Source organism: Polyodon spathula, chromosome 25 (genome assembly GCF_017654505.1).
Source record: "Polyodon spathula isolate WHYD16114869_AA chromosome 25, ASM1765450v1, whole genome shotgun sequence".
NCBI classification, from domain to species: Eukaryota; Metazoa; Chordata; class Actinopteri; order Acipenseriformes; family Polyodontidae; genus Polyodon; species Polyodon spathula.
In genome coordinates, this window is record NC_054558.1 from 12853602 (window position 1) to 12879238 (window position 25637).

Below are 25637 nucleotides of genomic sequence, written 5' to 3' on the forward strand. Positions count from 1 at the left end.
TGGCTTTGCCCAGCTCTTTGTCACTGTGTGCGTTCTGCAAGTGTGGCTAAATTGATATCTGGAAACAGGACAAGGCTAACTACAGCACCCAGTAAGCACTGTGATGTTACTCTATTGCATTTGTTTTGTTATGTTCACATGAATGGGATATCTTGTGTATTGTGTTAATAATTTGTAACTGACCCGTATTAGCATGAGTGTTAAGGAAATAGGGTCCCTGTGCGCTTTCAATATAGAACTATTAGAAACTCCGGGTTAGGGGCTTTGAGTTTAAAGCATCGAATTATTGACTCTTAGTTCTATTTGGAAACGCTCTTTTTGAAGATTGTAGGAGAAACTGCAAATGTGCTTATTTCTTTCACCAAATCTGAAAATAAGGAGAAAGGAAGTAAACATATATGCAAGGACATTTTGGGTTAAACATGTAATAAAATAGTGTATTGTTTAAGATTTTTATTTCCATGTATCATTAACACGCTTAAACTTTCACAGCCGTGTGCATTGTGCACTGAGATAGATATGTTTTTGATAGGGTGGTTTATAGTGTGTGAATGTTGGATTTGGAGAAAAGCTGACTTTTGGAGCAGGGACTAAACTTACAGTAAATCCGAGTAAGTATTTTACTTTACTTGTACTTGTATACACACTGTGTATTTTTTGCTGAACTTTTTTGCTGCACTGTTTTAAATGCATTTGCAATTATAGCAAACAAAAAAATACTATATCTGTATAGTGAACAGCATATCTAAATAGAATGCTTGCATGGATAAAGCATTCAGAGAATCATAAAACTGACTGCAGTACTGTATCATATTTAAACTATTAACCATGCCCAAGTCAACCCTGCCATGGCCATCATTTACCATGGGTAACCATTGCAAGACAATTTGGTTCACGAAACCACATAAATCCTACAAATTTCATAGACCTGTCTATTATAATGCCATACTTATACAAATCTCATAGACATGTCTATTGTAATACCATGGTCATACAAATCTCATAGACATGTCTGTTGTAATACTATGGTTATACAATGAGTCTTAGTTCTCAATAGTAAAATAGTGGCAGTTACAAGCAAATATCTGACAAAAGAACTCATTGCATAATTAAACTGTGCCTGCAGATTGACTGCTATGCTATTTGATTTGACACAGTAATGATTATAATTGAACTGGGCATGCAGATTGACTGCTATGCTATCTGATTAATTTTGATCACTGTTGTCTGTTTTCAATTTCTAAGTAAATCCATGAGCTGTAATTTCATATGACTAGCTACCAAAACCTTTAAAAACATGTTTAAATATGTTATATAAACATAAACAGCTAAACAGTAAATTGCATATGGTATTATCTGAATGATATGTGTATGTGTTGAGAGATATTGTCATGGATGTGAGCACTGTGTGACTTCTGGAACTGGCCTGAACAAGCTAATATTAGGAACTGGAACCAAACTCGCAGTCGAACCCGGTAATTATTTTGGCTTGACTGTTATACAAATTGGATAAATATATTGTTTATGTGTGATTATGTGTGGCAACCAATTAATATTGGGATTTGCACTATATCATCAAATATCCATTTATTGTGTTTTAAAAAGAATACTTTGTCATGGACAAATGCCAGTATTACAAATTCCTTTATGGAACACACAAAGCAAATTGTTTCAGGTAAGTCCTTGCTTATTAAACTGAAATGATTACACTGTTGACAAAGTCCTGAAACTCGTATAATTTAATTAACCCTTGGAAAGAAATGGCCCTCCAGGACCAGTGTGGGTTACCATTCCTCTGTTATATAGCAATGGATTTAACACATTTAATAAGCAGCCATGTGTCATCCATCAGCCTTAAATATACTGGGTTCCATATTGTTGTCTATATTGTTGATGAAACAGCTTTAAGCTTTCCAAGGTATACTAAGCAGATTCCAGTGAGAATAGGCTCTGTAGTTCATGCATTTTATTCTTTAGCTAGACCAGGCTATGCAGGTTTTTGTAGGGATTGTAGTTACTGTGTGAGTACTGGAGGAGGATATGGCAAACTTTTGTTTGGCAAAGGGACCACATTAGCAGTGAACTCAAGTAAGGCATTTTATAGATAAGGCTGTGTAAAGGATGTTATGATATTAGACCATTATTAATAGCTGCACAGTGTTTTAGGAACATGATGAACGTTTTATATCACCGTAACGCGATAGGATGGCATTCATATTTATAACCAAAAATAATTGTAGCAACCTTTAACACACGTGTGTTAATGTGTAATTAATTATTTATCACAGATCCAGCAACTAAAATGTGAATGCATTCATTTCATGATGACATTTTATAAGCATTTCATGATGATGCATTAAATATCAAACAACCTATGAAAATACATATTATTTCAAATATAGTTATCTGCAGCAGAATGTGGCAGTAACATTCACATTTTATTACAGTGCTTATTACAATCACAGTGTAAGTACAGAGTAGTACATAATGTGTACCAGTATTCATTAGAAGTGTCTAGGTTTAAGATTGCTGAGCTGAATGATGGTTTTTGTTTGGGGGTTTAGCATTGTGTGGCTTATGGAACAAACAAACTCATCTTTGGCAATGGGACGAGGCTAATTGTTGAATCTAGTGAGTATGAGTTAATGCATTGAAATTTAATTGAAAAGATGATGTAGAGTAAAATGTGTGGATTAAAGCTTAGAGTTCAAAAAATGAGAATGGTAAATGCACTGATTTCACAAACATGCAGTGAATTGGTAAATCTCATCCATATTTAGACAAAAATTTAGTGAAAGTTGAAAATGGCCTACATGATTACAAAAAAAAACATAATCACATCATATTAGATTATGAACATTAAATTACATACAGTTTTACATATCCAGTGCATGGCTGGACACCCACTAAAATATTAATTGAAAGAAACACTATAAAACCATGAAAACATTAATAGAAGATGTGTGCAGTAATAAAACAAATGTGTGTGGTTTGTATCTAATATAATTTAAACCCTTAATTTGGCACATATTGTCAGCCCTATTATATATTACTTTTCTGCTGAGAATGGGGTTTTTGATGAGGTGGTTTATACTGTGTGACTGATGGATATAAGATAACATTTGGACAGGGGACAAGGCTATTTGTCCAACCCAGTAAGTATTTCAATTTATATGGCTGGGCTTTACTTTTGTTTTAAAAACATTTCTGTGATTCGTGAATCTAATTTTGATATTAATAGATATCTGAAAGCATTGAAAACGTGTTGACTGTACAGAAACATAGCTGGCATGTTATCAATCTAAATATGTTATAGAACGCTATTTAATGGTATCTATGGAGTAGATCCAGTGAGATGCAGTGTCATCTTTACATGGATTTCTGGTCCCCATTCATTAGATATGTGGTTTGCAGATTATGTTCTGGCACTTTTGTTTACGGGTCTGTTTAAAGAGTCAGTAATGCATCTATAAATGTGTTACACATACAGATGATAACATTAAATGGCAATATAGCTTTTTAAGATCAAATAACTTTTTTTAAAAAATCACTTTATAACAGTATGTGATGTTTCACACAAGTACCATCTCATTACAATGTTATTGCAATAAATTGTTGGTCTGTTCTATTAATAGTCAAAACATTAAATAACACACATATGAATGTTTAAAAAAAAATGATCCTCGAACTGCAGTAAGGACAATAATATTGGTTTAAATTGTCCACATGTGTTGTTTATTCATATCTATTTATTATATCAGTAAGTAATGTTGGGGTATACATTTGAACACACATCAACTTGATTTGAGGCAGACATTTACACTGGTAAAAACATGTGGCATGACCAGTCCACTCCAGTTCAGAACCGTGCTAACCTTAATACATCTAGAGCACAGCCTGGAGCCTTGATCTAAGATGCCATTTATTCAATTGTCTAAATAAGGACCTGTTTGTAACATGGTTCTGGATTGGAATGGGCTTAACAATCACACCATGAGTTCCACTGCATTGATTAGATTTTGATTCAGTGGAATTCATTGTGTGACTTCTGGGTACAATTTTATTTTTGGGAATGGGACCACCTTGACTGTACAACCCACTAAGTATGGTCTATTTTCAAAATCAGTGATAAGGGCAGGTATGTGCAGTTTTATTATCCCAGGACATGTATAAGACCCCTTGCTATAATGACGATGCTGGGGGCTCTTCTTGACTAATAAAGCACTATGAAACACCATGGCTAGCCTCTGTAAGCTGTTTTTGACACATCTTGGTATGTTCTGATGCCCAGAACACTCACTGTCCTGGTCTGTAATGTCATTAAAAATATTCTCAAATTGACCTGAAATATGCCATTCATAGTCAGGTGGTATTTATTTTATATATCCTTAAAGTGTAAAGTGTGGCCATAGGGTTGTTATCCTGTAGACATGCTGAGTTTTTGCTAGCAGATACAGCACAGTGTGGAGTATAGCAACAAGATAATTTTTGGAAATGGAACAAAGCTACAAGTTGAACCCAGTAAGTAAAATTAAAATGTTGGTGTAATAAACAATTATATCAGTTATCTTAAGAGTACTAAAGATTCTTGAGATACTAAGAAATAAGTAATTAATAAAAGGAGTTAATATAATTAATATTATACCCCATGAAGGGTCCGTCTGGATTACAAATTTGTTATATGAATGATGGGGAAGGGTTACATATATATATATATATATAGATTATATATATGATATATATATATATATATATATATATATATATATATACAGGTGTAATGTAAACTCTTGATAAACTCTTGGTCCGCATAAGATATAGTTGCAGTATTATTTGAAGAGTGTCGAGGAACATCTTGATATCCCACAATCTCAGATTCAACCCAGTTTGCTTAATATTACCATCAACAAGATGCGGTAGAAAAACTTGATAACCAACAAGCATTGGAGTGTTCATAAAATAGAATTTGGGGTTGAAAACCAATGACTGCAGATACAAGCCCCAACATTATTAATATCAAGTGCTGCTTGTGATTTGAATTGCCCATGAAAGGGAGATATTGTCAGGGTGATTAGCACTGTGTGAATTCTGGATCTGGCTCACGGAAGCTCCTATTTGGCAGTGGTACCAGATTGACAGTAGAAACACGTAAGTTTGACATACAGTAAATTCATTATATGCTGTATACCAGATTATATTAGTTTAATGATTATTATAGGTAACAGTACATTTATTCATTTCTTATACAGTATTTGATAGATACTATAAGGTGGCTATTATTAATAACATGGCATAGCAATACAGTTAAATATTATGTACATGTTAACACATTCTTTGGCCATTATAGGCTGGAAAAGTGACATTCTAAATTATGAGACAGATGGTCTTTGTGAAACAAACACAATGGATATTTAAAATGCAAATGTAATGTTATTGAATGTATCAAATAACATTAGTTTAGTTAGGCACCATTATAGTGTACCCTTATACTGCCATGCTATTCTATTAGTTTATAAAACATGGTTGGCGTTTCATTTATATGTCTATGTCATGATTTAAGTTGGTGGAAACTGGGCAAAGTCGTTACATTTCTCAGAACACTTGAGGTTTCTGATACCCAATCAATCATTTAGTTCTCATAGTGTAAACACAGCTGTCAATAGCAATATATGAAATGCCAGGTTGGAGAGTCTTTCACTGACCACGTCAATGATTTGTCAGTCACCTGCTCACAGTGATTGCTGCTCTTGGTGTTACCTGAAGGGTGGCAGGTTTTTGCTGTTAGGCTCTACACTGTGTGAATGCCAACACTAAGATAACATTCGGATCTGGAACTAAAGTGATTGTTGAACCAGGTGAGTATTACATCTCATGTGTGTTTGAAAAATCAATCTTAGTTAACAAATACTTCATTTTTCAGAAAGAGCACATTTTTCTTAGGAAATCTAAATTTTGTTTAGGAGTTTCTTAATATACATGTTTTATTAAAATGTTGAATGATTAATAATAAGGAAGGACAGTTTATTGCAATACCATTTTAATTGCACATTGCTTTTGTTTCATATAATGTTATAAGCAAGTCCAGGGTTATTAAATGATGTCTGTGTTTGTATGACCCTGTATTGCTGTAAAATCATATTAGAAACAGGAACTGTCTGACAATGTTTGTAACAACCTTTATAACACATCTATTGATGTATTATTGTAACCTCGTTCTAAAAATAAAAAGTACAGGTATGTAAGATTTACCAGTAGTTATGTTTAATGCATAATTCAGTGAGATTGGGATGTGTTTCAACGAAGCAAATTGTGTGGCATCAAAATGTGTTCCAAATCTTCATATCCATAGCTTTATATGAGTGCAAAGGTATTTGGTATGGAATGCCACACTGTGTGAAATCTAACAGTCAAAAAATTATATTTGGCAATGGCACCAGACTTTATGTGGGACCAAGTAAGTAAAAGTCCAGATTTAAACCTCTTTCACTGTTAGACAAGATTTGCATTACTTTGGGAATGAAACCCTGTTAACATATATATAATATATATATATATATATATATATATATATATATATATATATATATATATATATATATATCTATGGTCTGGTGAAAAGAATCAGCTTTCGAAATAGTATCATTATAGACAAGGAAAAAAAACTTTTTTTGTTTTCCTCAGTTTAGGAGTAAAACCACGGTTGATATTTACTAGAGGTCCAGGTAACCTTGGGAAATTTCTGGATTGTGTTAATCCATTGAGACTTAAATAATTTTTATTAACTATTCAGCCACAGATCATGAGTAGCGTAGTAGTCCATCATATTATAATTAATATATTGAATCGTTTTAGTGATTATGAATTTATTTACAGATATCTCTAAATCTATATTAAATATCAAGTATGTATTTGTAAATGTTTTAAAGATATCATGAAATATCTAAAGATATTATCTTCAAATGTATCTTGTGATACCTCTAAATGATCATTTGGCTTGCCATATGTGTTTGTAATATGTGGTCAATGTAGCCAGAGGGAAATTATGTCACCAAATAGCACCGGGCACAGGAGTTTATTCCAGTTATTGCATTTACAGTACAGTAAGGAACAGGACCTTGGTTAATAACCAATAGACATATAGTAATAACAAATCAAAAAGTGAAGTCAGTGAACCTTGCTAACTTTAACACATCTAGAGCACAGCCTGGAGCCTTGATCTAAGCTTTATTGAATTTACTAAATAAGGACCTGTTTGTAACATAGTTCTGGATTGGAATGGGCTTAACAATCACACCATGAGTTCCACTGCACTGATTAGTTTTTGACACAGTGGAATTCATTGTGTGACTTCTGGGTACAGGTTTATTTTTGGGAATGGGACCACCTTGACTGTACAATCCGGTAAGTATGGTCAATTTTCAAAATCAGTGATAAGGGCAGGTATTTGCAGTTTTATTGTCCCAGGACATATATAGAAGACCCCATGCTATAATGACGGTGCTGGACTCTTCTTGACTAATAAAGCATTATGAAACGCTATGACTAGCCTCTGTAAGCTGTTTTTGGCACATCTCGGTATGTTCTGATGCCCAGAACACTCACTGTCCTGGTCTGTAATGTCATTAAAACCAACCTCAAGTTGACCCAAAACATGCCATTCATAGTCAGGTGGTATTTATTTTATATATCCTTAAAGTGTAATGTGTGCCCATAGTGATGTTATCCTGTAGACATGCTGAGTTTTTGCTAGCAGATACAGCACGGTGTGGAGTATGGCAACAAGATCATTTTTGGAAATGGAACAAAGCTACAAGTTGAACCCAGTAAGTAAAAAATAGAATTAAAATGTTGGTTTAATTGGGAAATCTCTTGGATATTAAAATAAACAATAACATAAACAATAAACTTTTTTTTTTTTTGTGTGTGTTACAAATGTTGTAATTATATCAGTTATCTTAAGAGTACTAAAGATTCTTGAGATACTAAGAAATAAGCAATTAATAAAAGGAGTTTATAATATAGTAGATACAGTATAATCGTAAATCTCGAAAAACTACTCACTTCTAAATCTTTTGTAGTCATTTTTGAATTACTTTAGTATAAATACATGTTAATTTGGATTCATATGTTGTTTTTTTCTGACTATATGTGAACGAAAAGACACACATTTGCCCGTTTTCCCATTGGAAATAGTGATATTTTTAAATATCACTGTCCTGGTCACAAAAGCAAAGTTTGTGGGGAATAATAGCCATTTTCTATACTTTTGAGGCATAAGCAATTAGGAAATAACACTTACTACCCATGAACAAAAATTGTGTTACATAGTTTAACCAACAAGCATTGGAGTGTTCATAAAATAGAATTTGGGGTTGAAAACCAATGACTGCAGATACAAGCCCCAACATTATTAATATCAAGTGCTGCTTGTGATTTGAATTGCCCATGAAAGGGAGATATTGTCAGGGTGATTAGCACTGTGTGAATTCTGGATCTGGTTCACAGAAGCTCATATTTGGCAGTGGTACCAGATTGACAGTAGAAACACGTAAGTTTGATTGCTACAGTAAATTCATTATATGCTATACACCAGATTATATTAGTTTAATGATTATTATCAGTAACAATACATATATACATTTCTTATATAGTATTTGATAGATAATATAAGGTGGCTATTATTAATAACATGACATAGCAATACAGTTAAACATTATATACATGTTAACACATTCCTTAGTCCATTATAGGCTGGTAAAAGTGACATTCTAAATTATGAGACAGATGGTCTTTGTGAAACAAACACAATGGCTATTTAGAATGTGAATGTAATGTTATTGAATGTATCAAATAACATTAGTTTAGTTAGGCACCATTATAGTGTACCCTTATACAGCCATGCTGTTATATTAGTTTATAAAACATGGTTGGTATTTCATTTCTATGTCTATGTCTTTATTTAAGTTGATGGAAACTGGGCAAAGCCGTTACATTTCTCAGAGCACTTGAGGTTTCTGATACCCAAGCAATCATTTAGTTCTCATAGCGTAAACACATCTATCAATAGCAATGCACATTCCTAAATAAAAATTATCAATATTATGTGTAGTATAGAAAGGTTTGGTCATGTGCACTGACCCCTAGTCAGTGTATAGTATCTTATTTTCACGTTGGTCTGAGAGCTGTGTCTGGTGTTCCATTGGTTTGAGAGCTGGGGTCTGGTGTTCCATTGATTTGAGAGCTGGGGTCTGGTGTTCCATTGGTCTGAGAGCTGGGGTCTGGTGTTCCATTGAGAGCTGGGGTCAGGTGTTCCATTGGTCTGAGAGCTGGGGTCTGGTGTTCCATTGAGAGCTGAGGTCTGGTGTTCCATTGGTCTGAGAGCTGGGGTCTGGTGTTCCATTGGTTTGAGAGCTGGGGTCTGGTGTTCCATTGAGAGAGCTGGGGTCTGGTGTTCCATTGGTTTGAGAGCTGGGGTCTGGTGTTCCATTGAGAGCTGGGGTCTGGTGTTCCATTGGTCTGAGAACTGAGGTCTGGTGTTTCGTTGAGAGCTGGGGTCTGGTGTTCCATTGGTTTGAGAGCTGGGGTCTGTTGTTCCATTGATTGCTGGGGTCTGATGTTCCATTGATCTGAGCGCTGGGGTCTGGTGTTCCATTGGTTTGAGAGCTAATGTCTGGGACATAGAGCCTTGATGTTTCCACCCTAATGAAAAAAACATTAATTTGAAATGTACATTTGTAGCATGCTACTTATACAAGTGAAATTAATAGTGGCAGTCAATAATTACAGACATCACTATACATTAACATACAACTGTTCTTACAATTAAAAATGTATACATTTATGCATCAAAACTTCCTCCTACTTCCTTCCTACTGACAAACCTTCTCTGGACTCCCAGTTATTGGTATTCAGAGATTGTTGTGTGCTAGTGGGTTTGTGTGACAATAGCTCATATTGTGTGACTTCTGGATACGAGACAATCCTGTTTGGAAATGGAACGCAGTTACATGTTAAACCAAGAACGTTTCCTTTTGGGATTTTCACTGTGAGGCAAATGTATGGTATACACATTAGAACTGCACAACTAGTGCATTACTCAAATGTTAATTGTAATTTTGAAATAAGCTTTAATGACCTGGGGGCAGCAAAGGAACTATGATTGTGCAGAATTGTACCTGGTTAAATTGATGCCAGGGCTTATTATTAATGTAGAATCACAAGCGTGTATTTGTTCTACAAAACCAGTAGAAAACTGTAGTATGTGCAGGGTGTTGTGCTGTACTTCATAGGCATGGGCACAGACCACAATAGGGTTTGGATAGGCAGAGTAGCAGTGTGTGACTACTGGAGGATTTAGAGGGAAATTATCCTTTGGATCTGGGACCAAATTATAGTTGCAGGTTGCAGAGTCTTTCACTGACCACGTCAATGATTTGTCAGTCACCTGCTCACATTGATCGCTGCTCTTGGTGTTACCTGAAGGGTGGCAGGTTTTTGCTGTTAGGCTCCACACTGTGTGAATGCGAACACTAAGATGACATTCGGTGACTAAAGTGACTGTTGAACCAGGTGAGCATTACATCTGATGTGTGTTTGGATAATCAATCTTAGTTAACAAATACTTCATTTTTCAGAAAGAACACATTTGTCTTAGGAAGTCCAAATGTTATTTAGGAATTTCTTAATATATCAAAACTGTACATGTTTTATTAAAATGTTGAATGATTAATAATAAGGAAGGACAGTTTATTGCAATACCATTTTAATTGCACATTGCTTTTGTTACATATAATTTTATAAGCAAGTCCAGGGTTATTAAATGATGTCCGTGTTTGTATGACCCTGTATAGCTGTAAAATCATGTTAGAAACAGGAACTGTCTAACAATGTTTGTAACAACCTTTGTAACACATCTATTGATATATTATTGTAACCTTGTTCTTAAAAATAAAAAGTACAGGTATGTAAGATTTACCAGTAATTATGTTTAATGCATAATTCAGTGACATTGGGATGTCTCAATGAAGCAAATTGTGTGGCATCAAAATGAATCAGACATGTGCTCCAAATCATCATATCCATAGCTTTATATGAGTGCAAAGGTATTTGGTATGGATTGCCACACTGTGTGAATTCTAACAGTCAAAAGATTATATTTGGCAATGGCACCAGACTTTATGTGGAACCAAGTAAGTAAAAGTTCAGATTTCAACCTCTTTCACTGTTAAATTTCGATTTGCATTACTGTTGGACAAAAATAATAATAATTAAAAAAAAAAAAAAATGCTACATATTTAGATCCATCTCTGTTCTGGTGAGAAGAATCAGCCTTATACTAGTAATGCGTTAGACAAGGAAAAAAATCAAATAGTAATGATTTAGAGGTACATTTAACCTTTATAGTATGATAAGGAACAGGACAGTGGTTAATAACTAATACACACATAGCAATAACAAGTATAGCATTTACAGTATAATAGGGAACTGAATAACCAATACACATATAGCAATAACAAGAAGAGCATTTACAATGTAATAGGGAACAGGGCTGTGGTTAATAAACAATACACACATAACAATGACAAATTAAAAAGGAAAAATCCGTTTGACTTGGGGTCAGAGGTTTTTGTTGTATGCTTGTGTGAATACTAACAGCTTTAAGCCAACTTTTGGATCTGGCACAAAACTTTTGGTCACACCAAGTAAGTAAAACATTCTCTATAAATAAAGTAAGGCATACATAAATGATATTTCCGGTTTGTTGCCACTGTATTTGTAAATTGGACAGCATCTCCAGTATTCTTTATTTTGATTGAAAAGAGGTGTTCCTAAATAAATGGTTAATAATGTAGTGACATTGCTAAAACACTGAATTAGAGAGGTATTTGACTTGATAGAGTGTTATACCACAGCTTCACAGTTAAGGGATTTTAGTAGGAGACCAGTCACTGTGTGGATACCAGTGGCCGTAAGCTTACATTTGGATCTGGTACAAAACTTATTGTTGATCCAAGTGAGTGAGTTTTTTTATTTTTATTTTTTATTGTAATTGATCATTTTGAGGGATATAGAGATGATAGTTATTTTATTCAGGTTTTATATGATATAACTATTGATAAAATATGTTTGCAAATGCATTGCGTACAATTTTATGGAGAATCATTGTGGATGAACAGGGAGAGGGCAGGGGTAATCAAAAAGCAGTAGAAGCCTGTGTATTTCACAAGCAGGAGAAGCCTGTGTATTTCACAAGCAGGAGAAGCCTGTGTATTTCACAAGCAGGAGAAGCCTGTGTATTTCACAAGCAGGAGAAGCCTATGTATTTCACAAGCAGGAGAAGCGGGTGTATTTCACAAGCAGGAGAAGCGGGTGTATTTCACAAGCAGGAGAAGTGGGAGTATTTCACATAATTGTTTGATAACAACGGTGTTCTATAGTACCAGCATGTTCAGTAAAGTAATATGGTTTCATCATTCAATTTATTGCTTAAACCTTTTCGGCATCATGAGTATTATTGGTAACACTGTTATTCATTAAGGAGCTATGCATGTGTTAGTAAAGGTCTTCAGGGTTATTTTAAATGCCTTAGGTACATGTTCTTCTCACAATGATGTATTATTATGTGTTCAATAGATACAGATAGAAATGATGGTCTTGACTTTCTAATTGAAGGGTCAATGGTTTTTGTTGTTACACAACTCACTGTGTGAATGACTACAGTAAGGTTATATTTGGATCTGGCACTATACTTTCAGTACAGCCAAGTAAGTATAAAACTGTTACTTTAAATAGCCTTATACAAATAAAAAAAAAGTATTGGTGGCTTCCGAGTGGCTCATCCAGTAAAGACACTCCGCGTGGAGTACAGGATGTGCCCTGCAGCCTGGAGATCGCAGGTTCAAATCACAGCCAACCTTGACCAGGGGTTCCTAGGGTGCGGCACACAATTGAGTGTCGCCCGGGCATGGAAGGCTTAGGTCAGAAGTGGAATCTATGGTTCATTGTGCACCAGTGACCCCTGTGGCCAATAGGACACCTGCAGCTCTGCAGTGGAGCCATCTGTGTTGTCCTCCAACACGATAGGTCATGGTGGCAGTGGGAAAAATGACAGATTGGCAGGAGCATGTCTCAGGCATTTCAAATTAGGGAGAAAACCAGTGTACAAACCATTGGCGATGACTAAATTAAAAAAAAAAAAAAAAAAAAAAAAAAAGTATTATTATCAATCACAAACTATTGAAAATTGTCTATAGATTGTTGTTAATTTAAACTAAGGTGTCACCAATTGGTTTTGATGTAGTCATTGCCTGGTTGCTGTAGGGATTATTAATGGGGTCCAACGTTTATGATGTAGTCATTGCCTGGTTGCTGTAGGGATTATTGATGGGGTCCAAGGTTTATGATGTAGTCATTGCCATATTGCAGGATGGATTATTGATGGGGTCCAAGGTTTATTTTGATGAGCCACTGCCATGTTGCTGGAGGTATCATTGATGAAGGTTTATGTTGCAACATTCACCACAGTGTGAATTTGAACAACAGGATTACATTTGGATCTGGAACCAAACTATCTGTCCAGCCAAGTAAGTGTAGAAATATTTAGACAACCATTTATATCTGAAGTCTTTATCAGTGTCACATTATAATATATATCCCTAAACTTATTTACATGCTTCTACCTTAGATGTACTTTAAAGTTATGGAAGAATTGTAAAAATGTGTGTTTCATGTTACTGTATTACCACATATTAAATTGATGGATAAAGATAGAATTGGTTATTCTTCAGTTATACTTAATAACTATTTAGTTATGCATTATTCATTACAGAGCTATAATGTACTCTTGCCCAGATCCAAAGGTTTTTGTTGAGATTCAATTCATTGTGTGAATGACAACATCAAAGTAACCTTTGGATCTGGGACCAGATTAACTGTGAGTCCAAGTAAGTAACTATGGGTTCTGGAATAATGTAAAACTAATTGATAACACCTTAGTTAAAGGATCCTTTATATACAGCACATGATGCATCCATAGATCAGTTATAAAGGGCAGTATTAGAAGTCATAACGCTGATGTCAAGACAAGAAGGGCTCTTATCCCAAAGCTTGATAATGAATTCAGTGTTGTTATAACAAAAGTGTTTGATAAAAAAATAAAAAATAATAATAAAAATAATACATAGTTAAATAAACCAGTAATATTAGTGTGCAACAGCTAGTGGATACAAGTCTACATTGGGAACCAAACTTACAGTACAGCCAAGTGAATGACATTGGTTAGTGCAATGGGGTATACTGGTTTGTATTATGTGTTAGACAGATTGGTTAGTGCAGTGGGGTATATTGGTTTGTATTATGTGTTAGACAGATTGGTTAGTGCAATGGGGTATACTGGTTTATATTATGTGTTAGATTGGTTAGTGCAATGGGGTATACTGGTTTATATTATGTATTAGACAGATTGGTCAGTGGATTGATTGTGACGTAAAGGTTGAATTGTGTAAGATAATACAGACAAGCTCTTTAAAGATCATGTTTCACTTGCCACTATATAACATGATCTAAAAGATGATTTCTTTCAGAGATGGTTACACCATCAGCTCTGGAATCCCATGAATATCAGCCATTAAAGCTGCTGAGATGTTTTCAGAGTCTTTACAGTAACGTTTTGGACAACCGAGATGCCAGTCACAATAATAACAGAACTTGCTGTCATTTATGGAAATGATGTTGTGCAACACAGAAATAGGTCTACTCTTTTCAAAAGTATCAAAATGTGTTTAATCTGTGATGTGAAGCATTTCAACACAGTTTCAAGTCATTCGGCTGGTTTCACACACCCTGCTTATCGCTGTTTAAACACATTACACTGTTTTACCAACTTACAAAAAACTGCCTCACGCTTTTGTAACTGACTGACCTTTTTTTAAAGAACATGCAAGTTGATTGATTGATTTCAAGTTGTTTGTTTGATAAATTGTTTTTGACAAATTCAATTGACCCCGTTTTACGAAATGATATATTTAAAAGGTCAATGGATGGCATTATCATGTAGAGATATGTAATGCATTATTCATAACACATCTATAATGTAAAGCATTATTATCATTTAGAGATATGTAATTATTATTCATAACAGATCTATAATGTAAAGTGTTGCCAGTGGGTCGGCTGGACTAAAGGTTTTTGTTGAGACTCCATTCATTGTGTGAATGACATCAAAATAACCTTTGGATCTGGGACCAGGCTAACTGTGAGTCCAAGTAAGTAACTGTGAGTTCTGGAATAATGTAAAACATATTAGTAACACTTCAGTGAATGTATCCATCAGAAATAACCAGTGACACATCTGTAAATCAGTTATAAAGGACGTTATGAACACTATCAGGAGTCATAATGAGGATGCTAAGAAAGGACTATTATCTTTTAAAATAATCAATTTTGTACTTCAAACAACACGTGGTTTCCTTTATCAAATATGGTACATTATTAGTATTGTTAATTTGAAACAGATCAAATATCTATGAAATCTTTGAATATTGATTAAATCGGTGGCAATCAGATGTGTTCCAGTACATCTTCCCACTCAAAGATTTTGGCGTGGTGTTTAATAGTGTGAGATTGGTAGTGGATTCAAGTTTACATTTGGATCTGGAACCAAACTTACAATACAACCAAGTAAGTGAATGACATTGAGTAAGATGAGGTAAAACTGGACCTGTAGATGAAATCATTGTAAATACAAGATGAGGATCAAAGCAATGTGCAATGGGGTCTACTGCTTTATAGTATGTGTTAGACAGACTGGTTAGTGCAATGGTGTATACTAGTTTATATTATGTGTTAGACAGACTGGTTAGTGCAATGGGGTATACTGCTTTATATTATGTGTTAGACAGATTGATTAATGCAATGGGGTATACTGGTTTATATTATGTGTTAGACAGATTGGTTCGTGCAGTGGGGTATACTGCTTTATATTATGTGTTAGATTGATTAGTGGCTTGATCGTGACATAAACGTTGAGTTGTTTAAATACACATAAGCCCTCATAAGAATAAGTTTCATTTGCCACAATAAAACTTATTATAATTTAATAAAGTTGTGCATATATAGAAAAAATAATGTTCATATTTTCAAGCGTATGCAACTTCTTAAACTTCTCAAATAGTAAACATTTTATAAAGTATAAATCTAAGGATATTAGATCTTCCCAAAGATTGCGACATGGTATAAAACAGTGTGTGACTACTGGAGGATACAAGATTACATTTAGATCAAACTCTCAGTACAACCAAGTAAGTATATTATAATAGTTAATCTTCTCAAACTTGACAGTGTAGTATAAAATAAATAATTTTCTATATAAGGACCAAATCATAAAATTACAAGGGTTTAATTCCAAAAAAATCTCTTCGGTACAAGTTTCATAATACTGTGTTTCTATAGCGTGATATTCCTATTAATAATCATCACTGAGGAATATGTACTGTATAACACCAAGTAAGTTAGTGAAGTATTATGTGATTGTTCAGTAAAGCAAATGAAACACATAGGAATCAGATGATCTTAATTGCTCAAGGTTTTTGCTGTAACATTACATGCTGTGTGAATGCTAATAACTACAAGATAACATTTGGATCTGGCACAAAACTTACTGTTGAACCAAGTAAGTAAAAATTAATTATTGTTTAGAAGAAAAAATTGCATAAGCATTGGTCATTGTTCTTATACTTGTATTCCTATTATTAACGAAAAGCATGTTTAATTTGATTGCACATCTTAATATATGAATACAATATAAAATGTGCTTATTAAGTAAAACAAAACAAAACAAAAAAACATAACTATCTAGATACATAAGAAATTCTATTTGGTTATGCTGGTTTACATTTGAATAATGTATAACAACAAAAAAATGTACCAAGTAATGAGGTCTAGTTCCGTGAATGTAGCAGCTTTCTAAACAGTACTTTGGCACCTCTTCAGTTTAGGTATCTGTTATAAACAGTCTATAAATGTGTTATTTTCAGAAACCTTATAAAAAAAAAAACATGTAACATGCTCTGAACTAAATTTTGTGATGTATCATTATAATCTTATTGTAATGAACTGTTCCTTGTTAAAAATCATCAGAACCAAAAACACCACATTTGTAGATGTTTTATAAATGGATCCTTAAACTAAAATGTGACCAGTGCCTTTACATTGCAGTGTAACATGACCAGAGCCTTTACACTGCAGTGTAACATGACCAGTGCCTTTACATTGCAGTGTAATATGACGAGTGCCTTTACATTGCAGTGTAATATGACCAGTGCCTTTACATTGCAGTGTAACATGACCAGTGCCTTTACATTGCAGTGTAATGTGACCAGTGCCTTTACATTGCAGTGTAATATGACCAGTGCCTTTACATTGCAGTGTAACATGACCAGTGCCTTTACATTGCAGTGTAATATGACCAGTGCCTTTACATTGCAGTGTAATATGACGAGTGCCTTTACATTGCAGTGTAATATGACGATTGCCTTTACATTGCAGTGTAACATGACCAGTGCCTTTACATTGCAGTGTAATATGACCAGTGCCTTTACATTGCAGTGTAATATGACCAGTGCCTTTACATTGCAGTGTAATATGACCAGTGCCTTTACATTGCAGTGTAATGTGACCAGTGCCTTTACATTGCAGTGTAATATGACCAGTGCCTTTACATTGCAGTGTAATGATTCTGCAATTCTGGTATGTTTATACAGTTTTTGTTCTTTGGCTCCGATATTAAAATGTAATCAGTTCAATGTGTAAAAATCAAAAAGATATATTAATTTTGAAATATTTAGTTGGTAACAAAATATCATTACAAAATATGAATATGTATTTCATTAATGATGGAATAAGGTGATAAGAAGCTGCAGCTTCACAGTATAGCATTGCAGTGATATTAGTAAGGAATGTATGACTGTGTGGATGCAGGTGGTTTCAAGCTTACACTTGGATCTGGTACGAAACTCCAAGTGGAACCAAGTCAGTTCATTTCATTACAGCTTGAACCCTATACACAAGTTATCTTTCTCATACATGTGCTGCTGTATAGAACCTACAATTGAAATAGTTCAATACATAATGAAACAAAAAGCAGAATCATGCTTTTTTTTTACTGATTCAACTAGACTTGATAACACTATGTAACACAATTTTTGTTCCTGAAAAAAAAAAAATGTTACACAGTATAATCCTTAAGTGAACGTTTATGATTGAAAATTGAAAGAAAAAATACTGTTTTCTGTTGAGCTGTTGATGCATTTGGGTGTGAGGGAGATGCTGTTGCATTATTTTAGGAATATTGCAAGGATCACCTTGGATCACAAGCTGCCCCAATTCACAGATTGGGAACTTTTTATTTAGATAATTGTAAGAGATTTGCAGGTGAAAATGGTCTGTTTGTGGCAGCCAGGACCAGTGGTTTTTGCTGTAGATTTCCTCACTGTGTGAATGGAATTGGTAATAAGATAACATTTGGATCTGGGACACGACTGATCGTGGAAGCCAGTAAGTAATTGTGTTAATTTAATTAGCATGTAGAATGGTGCTGAGTGGGGAGTTCATTAATTTAAGCAATTGGTTCCACTATTTTTGAGAAACTGAAAAACATGATTGTTATTGTAATAGTAAACATGTCCCCGTCTTGATTATTAAAAGTTACTATAAATACTTCTAGTGGTATAAAGGAATTGCGTACAAGACAGGCCAGTCGAGATGTTTTAAAGCCTGTTCTTGCAACAGTGGTTTAAAATGTCAGCTTGAAACCACTGCAGCATTCTGACTGTTTAAAAACACAAAGGCATTGTGAGAAAATATACTTACATACTTAGATAGTTTGGCCACCGTTATATTGAGGAAGGTCGGCATGTATAAGGGGCAGGACAGTCTGGCATGTTTTTGACCTGAATTTATTCATTGTGTGGATCAGAATAATGACAAACTGATATTTGGAGCAGGAACACAACTTGCAGTTCAGTCGAGTAAGTCTCTTATTTATTTATATAAGAAACATTTAAAAAAGACTAAACAAGCATAAAAATACAATCCAGTGGCTGTTGTCATTCGGTCACTGCCTGGTATTGTATACCTATGGGTGTAATAAGTACTCTGTGAATGAAGCCAGAAGAATAATACCCTACTTAAGAGAAATGTCAGTAATTATTAATGCCGTTTGCATGGTCAGCAAAAGAGATAGCAATAGTAGACAATGCAGTGTGCTTGGGATTTGCTTAGCTACCAGAGGGTCAGTCCATACATAGAATCGACCACCTGTGGAGTCAATCAAACTCATTCTAATGGTAGTGGCATGTATGTGAGGAACAGTGTGCACCACCTTCGAGGACATGCTGTAGAATGGGGGTCAGCCTTATAGTAAAAATGCTGTTCCTCTTGACCAATTTACTGTATGCATGAGATTATGTTAAAGTATAAACTTGTAACTATGGGTCCTATTCACAAAACATTTATGACTGTTTTTAAGGAAAGTTTGATAAGAAATGTTTTTGATTTTAAAGGTTGTTTGGATCATTTAAGTTTTGTAGTTCATGAAACTTTTTTCAACTGTTTCAGAGAGGCTTTATTAGTTTTTAAAGCAAGGTTTAATTAGAAGAATGTTCATAAACACAAAAAACAAGGTTTGGGCTGGTAAATTCTAACAATTTCCAATGTGATCACAGCATCATATCTGTAATGCCTGGAAACCTACCAATGTATCTGTGAATACAAGTTGAGGCAGAGTTTGCCATAAAATCTAAATTTCAGCCTAAATATTAATGAAGCAGTTCCAGTATAAACATACCAAATCTAGATGCATACGAGATGGAATGCATATTTAAATAGACAGACAGATGTGTGCTGGTGTTTTGGGATATGTGTTAGTCACTGTGTGAATGATGCTACAAGGAAGCTTATATTTGGATTAGGGACAAACCTCAAAGTAGAATCAAGTAAGTCATCCGAAATCTCTGTGTGGATCTCTGAAGTGACAGATACAGTAAATCATGTGGGAATAGTTTACTTCCAGTACGTATATGTGTCCTTTTTGAAAAGGTGAGCTCAGTCATCATGTGAAAAATGAAGCTGCATTTAAAGAAGTGTAAGTGTTTATTACGTTAATTGCAGTTGAATTGCTATTATGTACATACAATGCAAATACAGCAATATTGTTAGACTTGTATTTAAATTGTGGGCAGCAGTGCATGTTTGATCAGACTCGATTCACTGTGTGAAAATAACAGACAAATAAAATCATTGAATAAAAAGAATTGCTATGAATTGTTCACTCTTACTGAACAATTCATAGCAATTCCTGGTCAGGAAGCAATGTTTGTGCTCTGAGTTGATGCACTGTGTGAATAACAACTTTAATAAGATGCTAGTTGGATCTGGAACCCAGCTGAAGGTGCACCCTAGTAAGTGTACTATGTGAGTAATATTAGTTCTCAGTTCTATACCAGTGTATTAAACTTACCTACCTAAAAAATAAAAGTGACATTTAAATTGACAAATCAAATGATAACATTAAGCCTGTGATACAATTCTGGTACAGTATTATACTTCAAGAACATGGGTGAGCTTGTATTAATTAACAGCATATCTAGAGCATTGATATTACCAATGCATATCAGTGCTACAGATTTAGTTAAACATTACATAAATATGTTAGCACCTACTTGTTAAAATTTAAAACATGTGATACAGTAAATGGACAGATGTAAAGATAAATGGACAGGCATTGTCTTTCACCTCCTGATTCCTGTGTTCTCTATGACATGTGCTAAAGAATGTCCTGACCAAGTTTTATCTGAAACTCACAGTGACAAGTAATGTGTGCAGACAGGGATGAACGCTTCTCTAGATATAGTTACATATATAGGCCTCCTCTGGACCCCTGTCACCAGGGAGATGCATCCCAGCGAATTTAAACATGACCACGGGACGGCACAAGCTGTGTGAGGATTTCAGTTTTAATTTGGGTTTTCTAACTGTGAGAAGCAACACAGAGAATATTATCTTTGGATCAGGGACCCAGCTTAGAGTGGAAACAAGTATGTTTTATATCAGTGCTAATCAGAAATGTATTGATACAATAAGTTCAGTGTTTTGAGGAAAACGTTTGTGTTAGCATGAATTATATTATGTGTACTTGTATTATTAATGCTTTACTGCTTCTGATTGAATGGTCAGAGTTATGGATGGCATGCAGTGATAGATATTAACTTAATTAAAGACGTGTTTCATCATAATTGCATTTAGTGGCAAAATATAATTAAAAAGGTCAGGTAATAAGGTAGCAGTATTAACAGTGGAATACAAAGATTATTGCCTTAGAGTTTGTCAGAGTGTGAATAGCAACAGAAATGGAACCTGGCTTTCCGTGGAACTTTGCGAGCATTCCATCTATCTTAAATTCGTAAGACAGTATTCAGAGAAGTTGTTTAATCATGATTACATTAAGTGTTCATTTTAGGGCATGAAAAAAAAAATCTTGTATCTCAAAAAATAGATAATAAGAATCGTGTCCAAAAATATTCAGCTATTATAAAGTTATTAAATTTGCCGTTCATTTAAAACCAACTCCTAAAACCGATATAATTGTTAGAAAACATTAATAAAGAAAAAAATTCCTGTATTGAATTAAATTAAAACAAACATGGCTCCTCATGATAACATCTTTGAGGAATGGTACTGATTATGTCTGTGGGGGGAGGGTTTTTGAACTGACAAGACACTGTATGAAAAATCAGGATGGAAAGATCATATTTGGAAACAAGGCCAAAATAATTATGGAGCCAATTAGTCTTTTTTGTTTTTTTTTAAACACACTTTTGAAATCTCTGGTGTCATCGATTAGGAGCTGATGTGATGGCCAATGGGTAAGTGTGATAGAAGATCACTGCCCAATACAGTGGTTTCCAGCCTTCAATACAGAACTTTTTGATTAACACTTGATAGCTTGGAGATCGGCTGACTCAGCAGGAACCTAATTTGGGGATTTTTCATGGAACATCTGGGATTTAACAGTGTCTGGACTGCAGGCTGACAGCCTTTGTTCTAGTAGTATGTAGTTCATGTTTGAGAATGGCTTTGGCTTTGATTATAGTGTGTCCTGTTAAGAGATGCTCAACCTTCATGAGATGACAGGACCAGCTCCATCCCCATTGATGTAGTCATTATCAGAGAAGCACATGTGATATGGGAAGGGTTTTGGTACAGTGCTGTGCAATGAGTGATAGCTATGAGGTATTTGAAGTATGGTACTATCACTATTCAGATGGTTTTAACTAGTTACTTATTATTGTTTAAAAAGGCTAAATCAGCTGGTTTCAGAGACCTGGATTAACACTGATGTTGGACTAGTTAATGTTACCCTGGGAAGGTTACCCAAAACTAGTGCTAAGAGAGGTCTGTAAAACCAGATGACAGATTTAGTACATTATCCATATTTCGAATGCAGCATTACAGCATTTTGTGATATTTTGTGCTGCTAATCTTTTTGTATGCATAATATTGTAATCAAAATGTACCGTATGTTGGTGTTTATAAGATAAATATACTGATTACAGGGAAAGTGTCCCCAATTTAGATAGAGGATCACCTCATAACAGAAACTTTACTCTTTTGTCTTGACAGGAGAAGAATCGAAAACAGAGGCCTTTATTTTAGGATCTGACCAAGACAATAAGGATGGCAAAGCCAGAGCCTGCCTCATCACAGACTTCAGTTCACATAACATCAGTGTTACATTGGGAGATGAAACCTTTGATGCAGACCCCTCAGTAATTAAAGGAGACAAGCAGTACAGTGTGGTGGCATTTCTCTCAGAAAGCAAAGATAGATCAGACTTCAACTGCCGTGCAGCTGTTAATGGCAGTATGACTGTACGAGACAGCAAAGGTAAGAATTATTTATTCATCTATGCATACAATCATTCATTCATTCATTCATTCAAATAATCTATGCTGACACAGTCAACAATAGAGCACTGTATTTAATACACTAAACCAGACTGTAATAAAAAAGTAAATTGTCAGAAATTGTAACAAGGGTTAATATGAGGAAGCATATTACACAAACTGGGGGAGATTTCTGGTATTAATTATTAAATTAATTTGATGAATAATCTTTCTAATTGTTTCCGTTTCAGATAAAGAAAGCGTGTGTGAGTCTGATGTGGCATATGTTTTTGAATCAGGTAATTTGTTTGAATTTACCCACCTGTTAGCACTGTACACATGCCCATTAGAAATATTATCTATTTGTATTAACGGCTGTTTTGAAAAATAAATTCAGAAATACAATTAGATGGACCTTTTCCAATACAGGGGTCTGTCTGGATGTTTAGAGATTTTCTCCAAAGCATGGTTATTAAACTGCAACCTGCCAATATTGCTCCTAGATTGCCATTACAACCAGAATATAAGTTTACATTTTAGCTTTAGTCATTAGCGTGATGTAGTTATCAATGAATGGTGTGCCAAGAGATTATTATTATTATTATTATTATTATTATTATTATTATTATTATTATTATTATTTATTATTATTATTATTATTATTATTATTATTATTACCTTGTTAATTGCTTTATTAAATGACATAAAGCTTTACATAAGACCTGTCTCGTGGAGATATTGTTGTAATAGCCTGTTATCCCTAGATTATATCAATCACAATTTGTAATCACATGAGTAAAGTAGCATCCCATTTGCATTGTGTTGATTCCGTGTTGAACTTGTTTCTTTCAGATGAGAAACTGAACTCTTTGAGTTTGGTGGTACTGGGTCTGAGAGTTATATTTCTGAAGAGCATTGCATTCAATGTGCTCATGACAATCAGGGCGTGGATGAGTTAGGTGAGTTCTATTATCCATCTGTCATGTTCTCTGAGTGCTGACCAAGGCTCCATTTTCTTACCTATTATGAGCATGTGCGCTAACAAAGGGTTTGCTTTTTCTTACCCCTTATTATCAGCCAATATGCACACCAGCAAGTGTTCCCCAGGCAATGTGGTGTGACATGCATAGTCTAAACACAGACTTCTTGTGTGACATGCATAGTATAAACACAGACTTCTTGAAGCAAACCTGCTCTATACAAATATTTTCACCTTTTGATTCTACAGTAATACAATTAGTAAAGAACATCGCTTTTTTTTTTGTTTTGTTTTTATAATATGCAGATTTCTGGAGCTAAGTGGTAGTGTTGTTATAGCTTTCTGTTCCTGAATCACACAATACACTGTAGGTGAGGGGTGTCCAATCCCAGTCCCAGAGGGCCATTCCACTCCAGGTTTAACTGATACAATGACATCATTAACTACTTCAGGGTCTGGATGGAGCTTTAAACAGTTTAATTACACAATTTAGAACAGGGCTGGAACAAAGACCAGGAGAGGAAGGTCAATTTGAATCAAGTGGTCTTACATAAATCAGATGTGATCTAAAGCACAGAAAGTAGCATTTACTTTTACTGTTAGTGTTGTTCTTATGAATGTATTTTTTCACAACATGTCAATATAGAATGACTGGGTGGGATTAAAGCCCAAACATGCAATTTCTGCAGTGATGACTGTCGATATATTATCAATAACACTAACAAGGGGTTTTCTTTACTTTGCAACAGGATACATCAAATATATGATGAAGACATGGATTGTTGAACCAAAAGGAATGAAGCAAACATTTTATTCAAGCAGTTTTCAGAAGTTCTAGGCTTGTGGGTTTGATTAGGCTTTACAGAGATACTATTGGAAATTGAAAATACTTTGTCATTCTTTTCTCAGTAAGAATGATATCGCTTTTGTAATGGCAATGCATTATGCTTTAGAATGCAATATTGAAATAATCAGATTTGCCTATAAAATATATGTAGCTTTTATCAAGAAATGTTTTCAGTGAGCTTAAAATATAGATTGTAAGCTGTCTGGTTTGATTATATTAGTTAAGTAAACAATGCACTGTATTTCACAGAGCTTTAACTCATACATTATTTTTTAAAACATCCACTACCATAAGCGGGAACTGATCAAATTGGAAGCTGTAAGAAATTGTTTAAGCTCAGCTCTTCTGAAAAGAGAATAGTGGCACATCTACATGGTTCGTATTACTGTGCAAACAAAATGCACACTAGTTAGTTAAAGCTTTGTGAATAGGTGTCAAAGTTATTACAAACAGTGAATATCAACTATATATATATATATATATATATATATATATATATATATATATATATATATATAATGTATATGAATATTACATTGTAACGTAACATTGAACATTGTTCGTTGTAAATAAGACAAATTAGAATATTTCATTCGTTTTAAAGTAATCTTTTATGACACGAAACGGTAAATAGAAAGTACATCATGTATATATATATATATATATATATATATATATATATTATATATATGATATATATATATATATATATATATATATATATAAAATGTCGCTCATACTAACCTTGAAATGTAATGCACACATGACTGCTTATCACTCAAAGAAAATGATTAGTTATACTTTGTTACTAGGCATGTATTACAGCTTATTGATTACAAGTTAAATGTACAAAACCATGTGCTTTTATCAT

At 34.3% G+C, this 25637-nt stretch overlaps 1 protein-coding gene across 1 annotated transcript in view; it reads left to right on the forward strand.

The window, feature by feature from the left end:
* LOC121300138 (M1-specific T cell receptor alpha chain-like) overlaps positions 1–25233 on the forward strand; it is a 60406-nt gene extending 35173 nt beyond the window's left edge. The window contains exons 2-5 of the mRNA XM_041228572.1: positions 22678–22941; positions 23192–23239; positions 23793–23899; positions 24669–25233. Of these exons, the coding sequence (XP_041084506.1) occupies positions 22678–22941; positions 23192–23239; positions 23793–23899 (419 nt within the window). The 3' untranslated portion in view covers positions 24669–25233. The remainder of the gene's footprint in view (positions 1–22677; positions 22942–23191; positions 23240–23792; positions 23900–24668) is intronic.
* Positions 25234–25637: the final 404 nt, after the last annotated feature.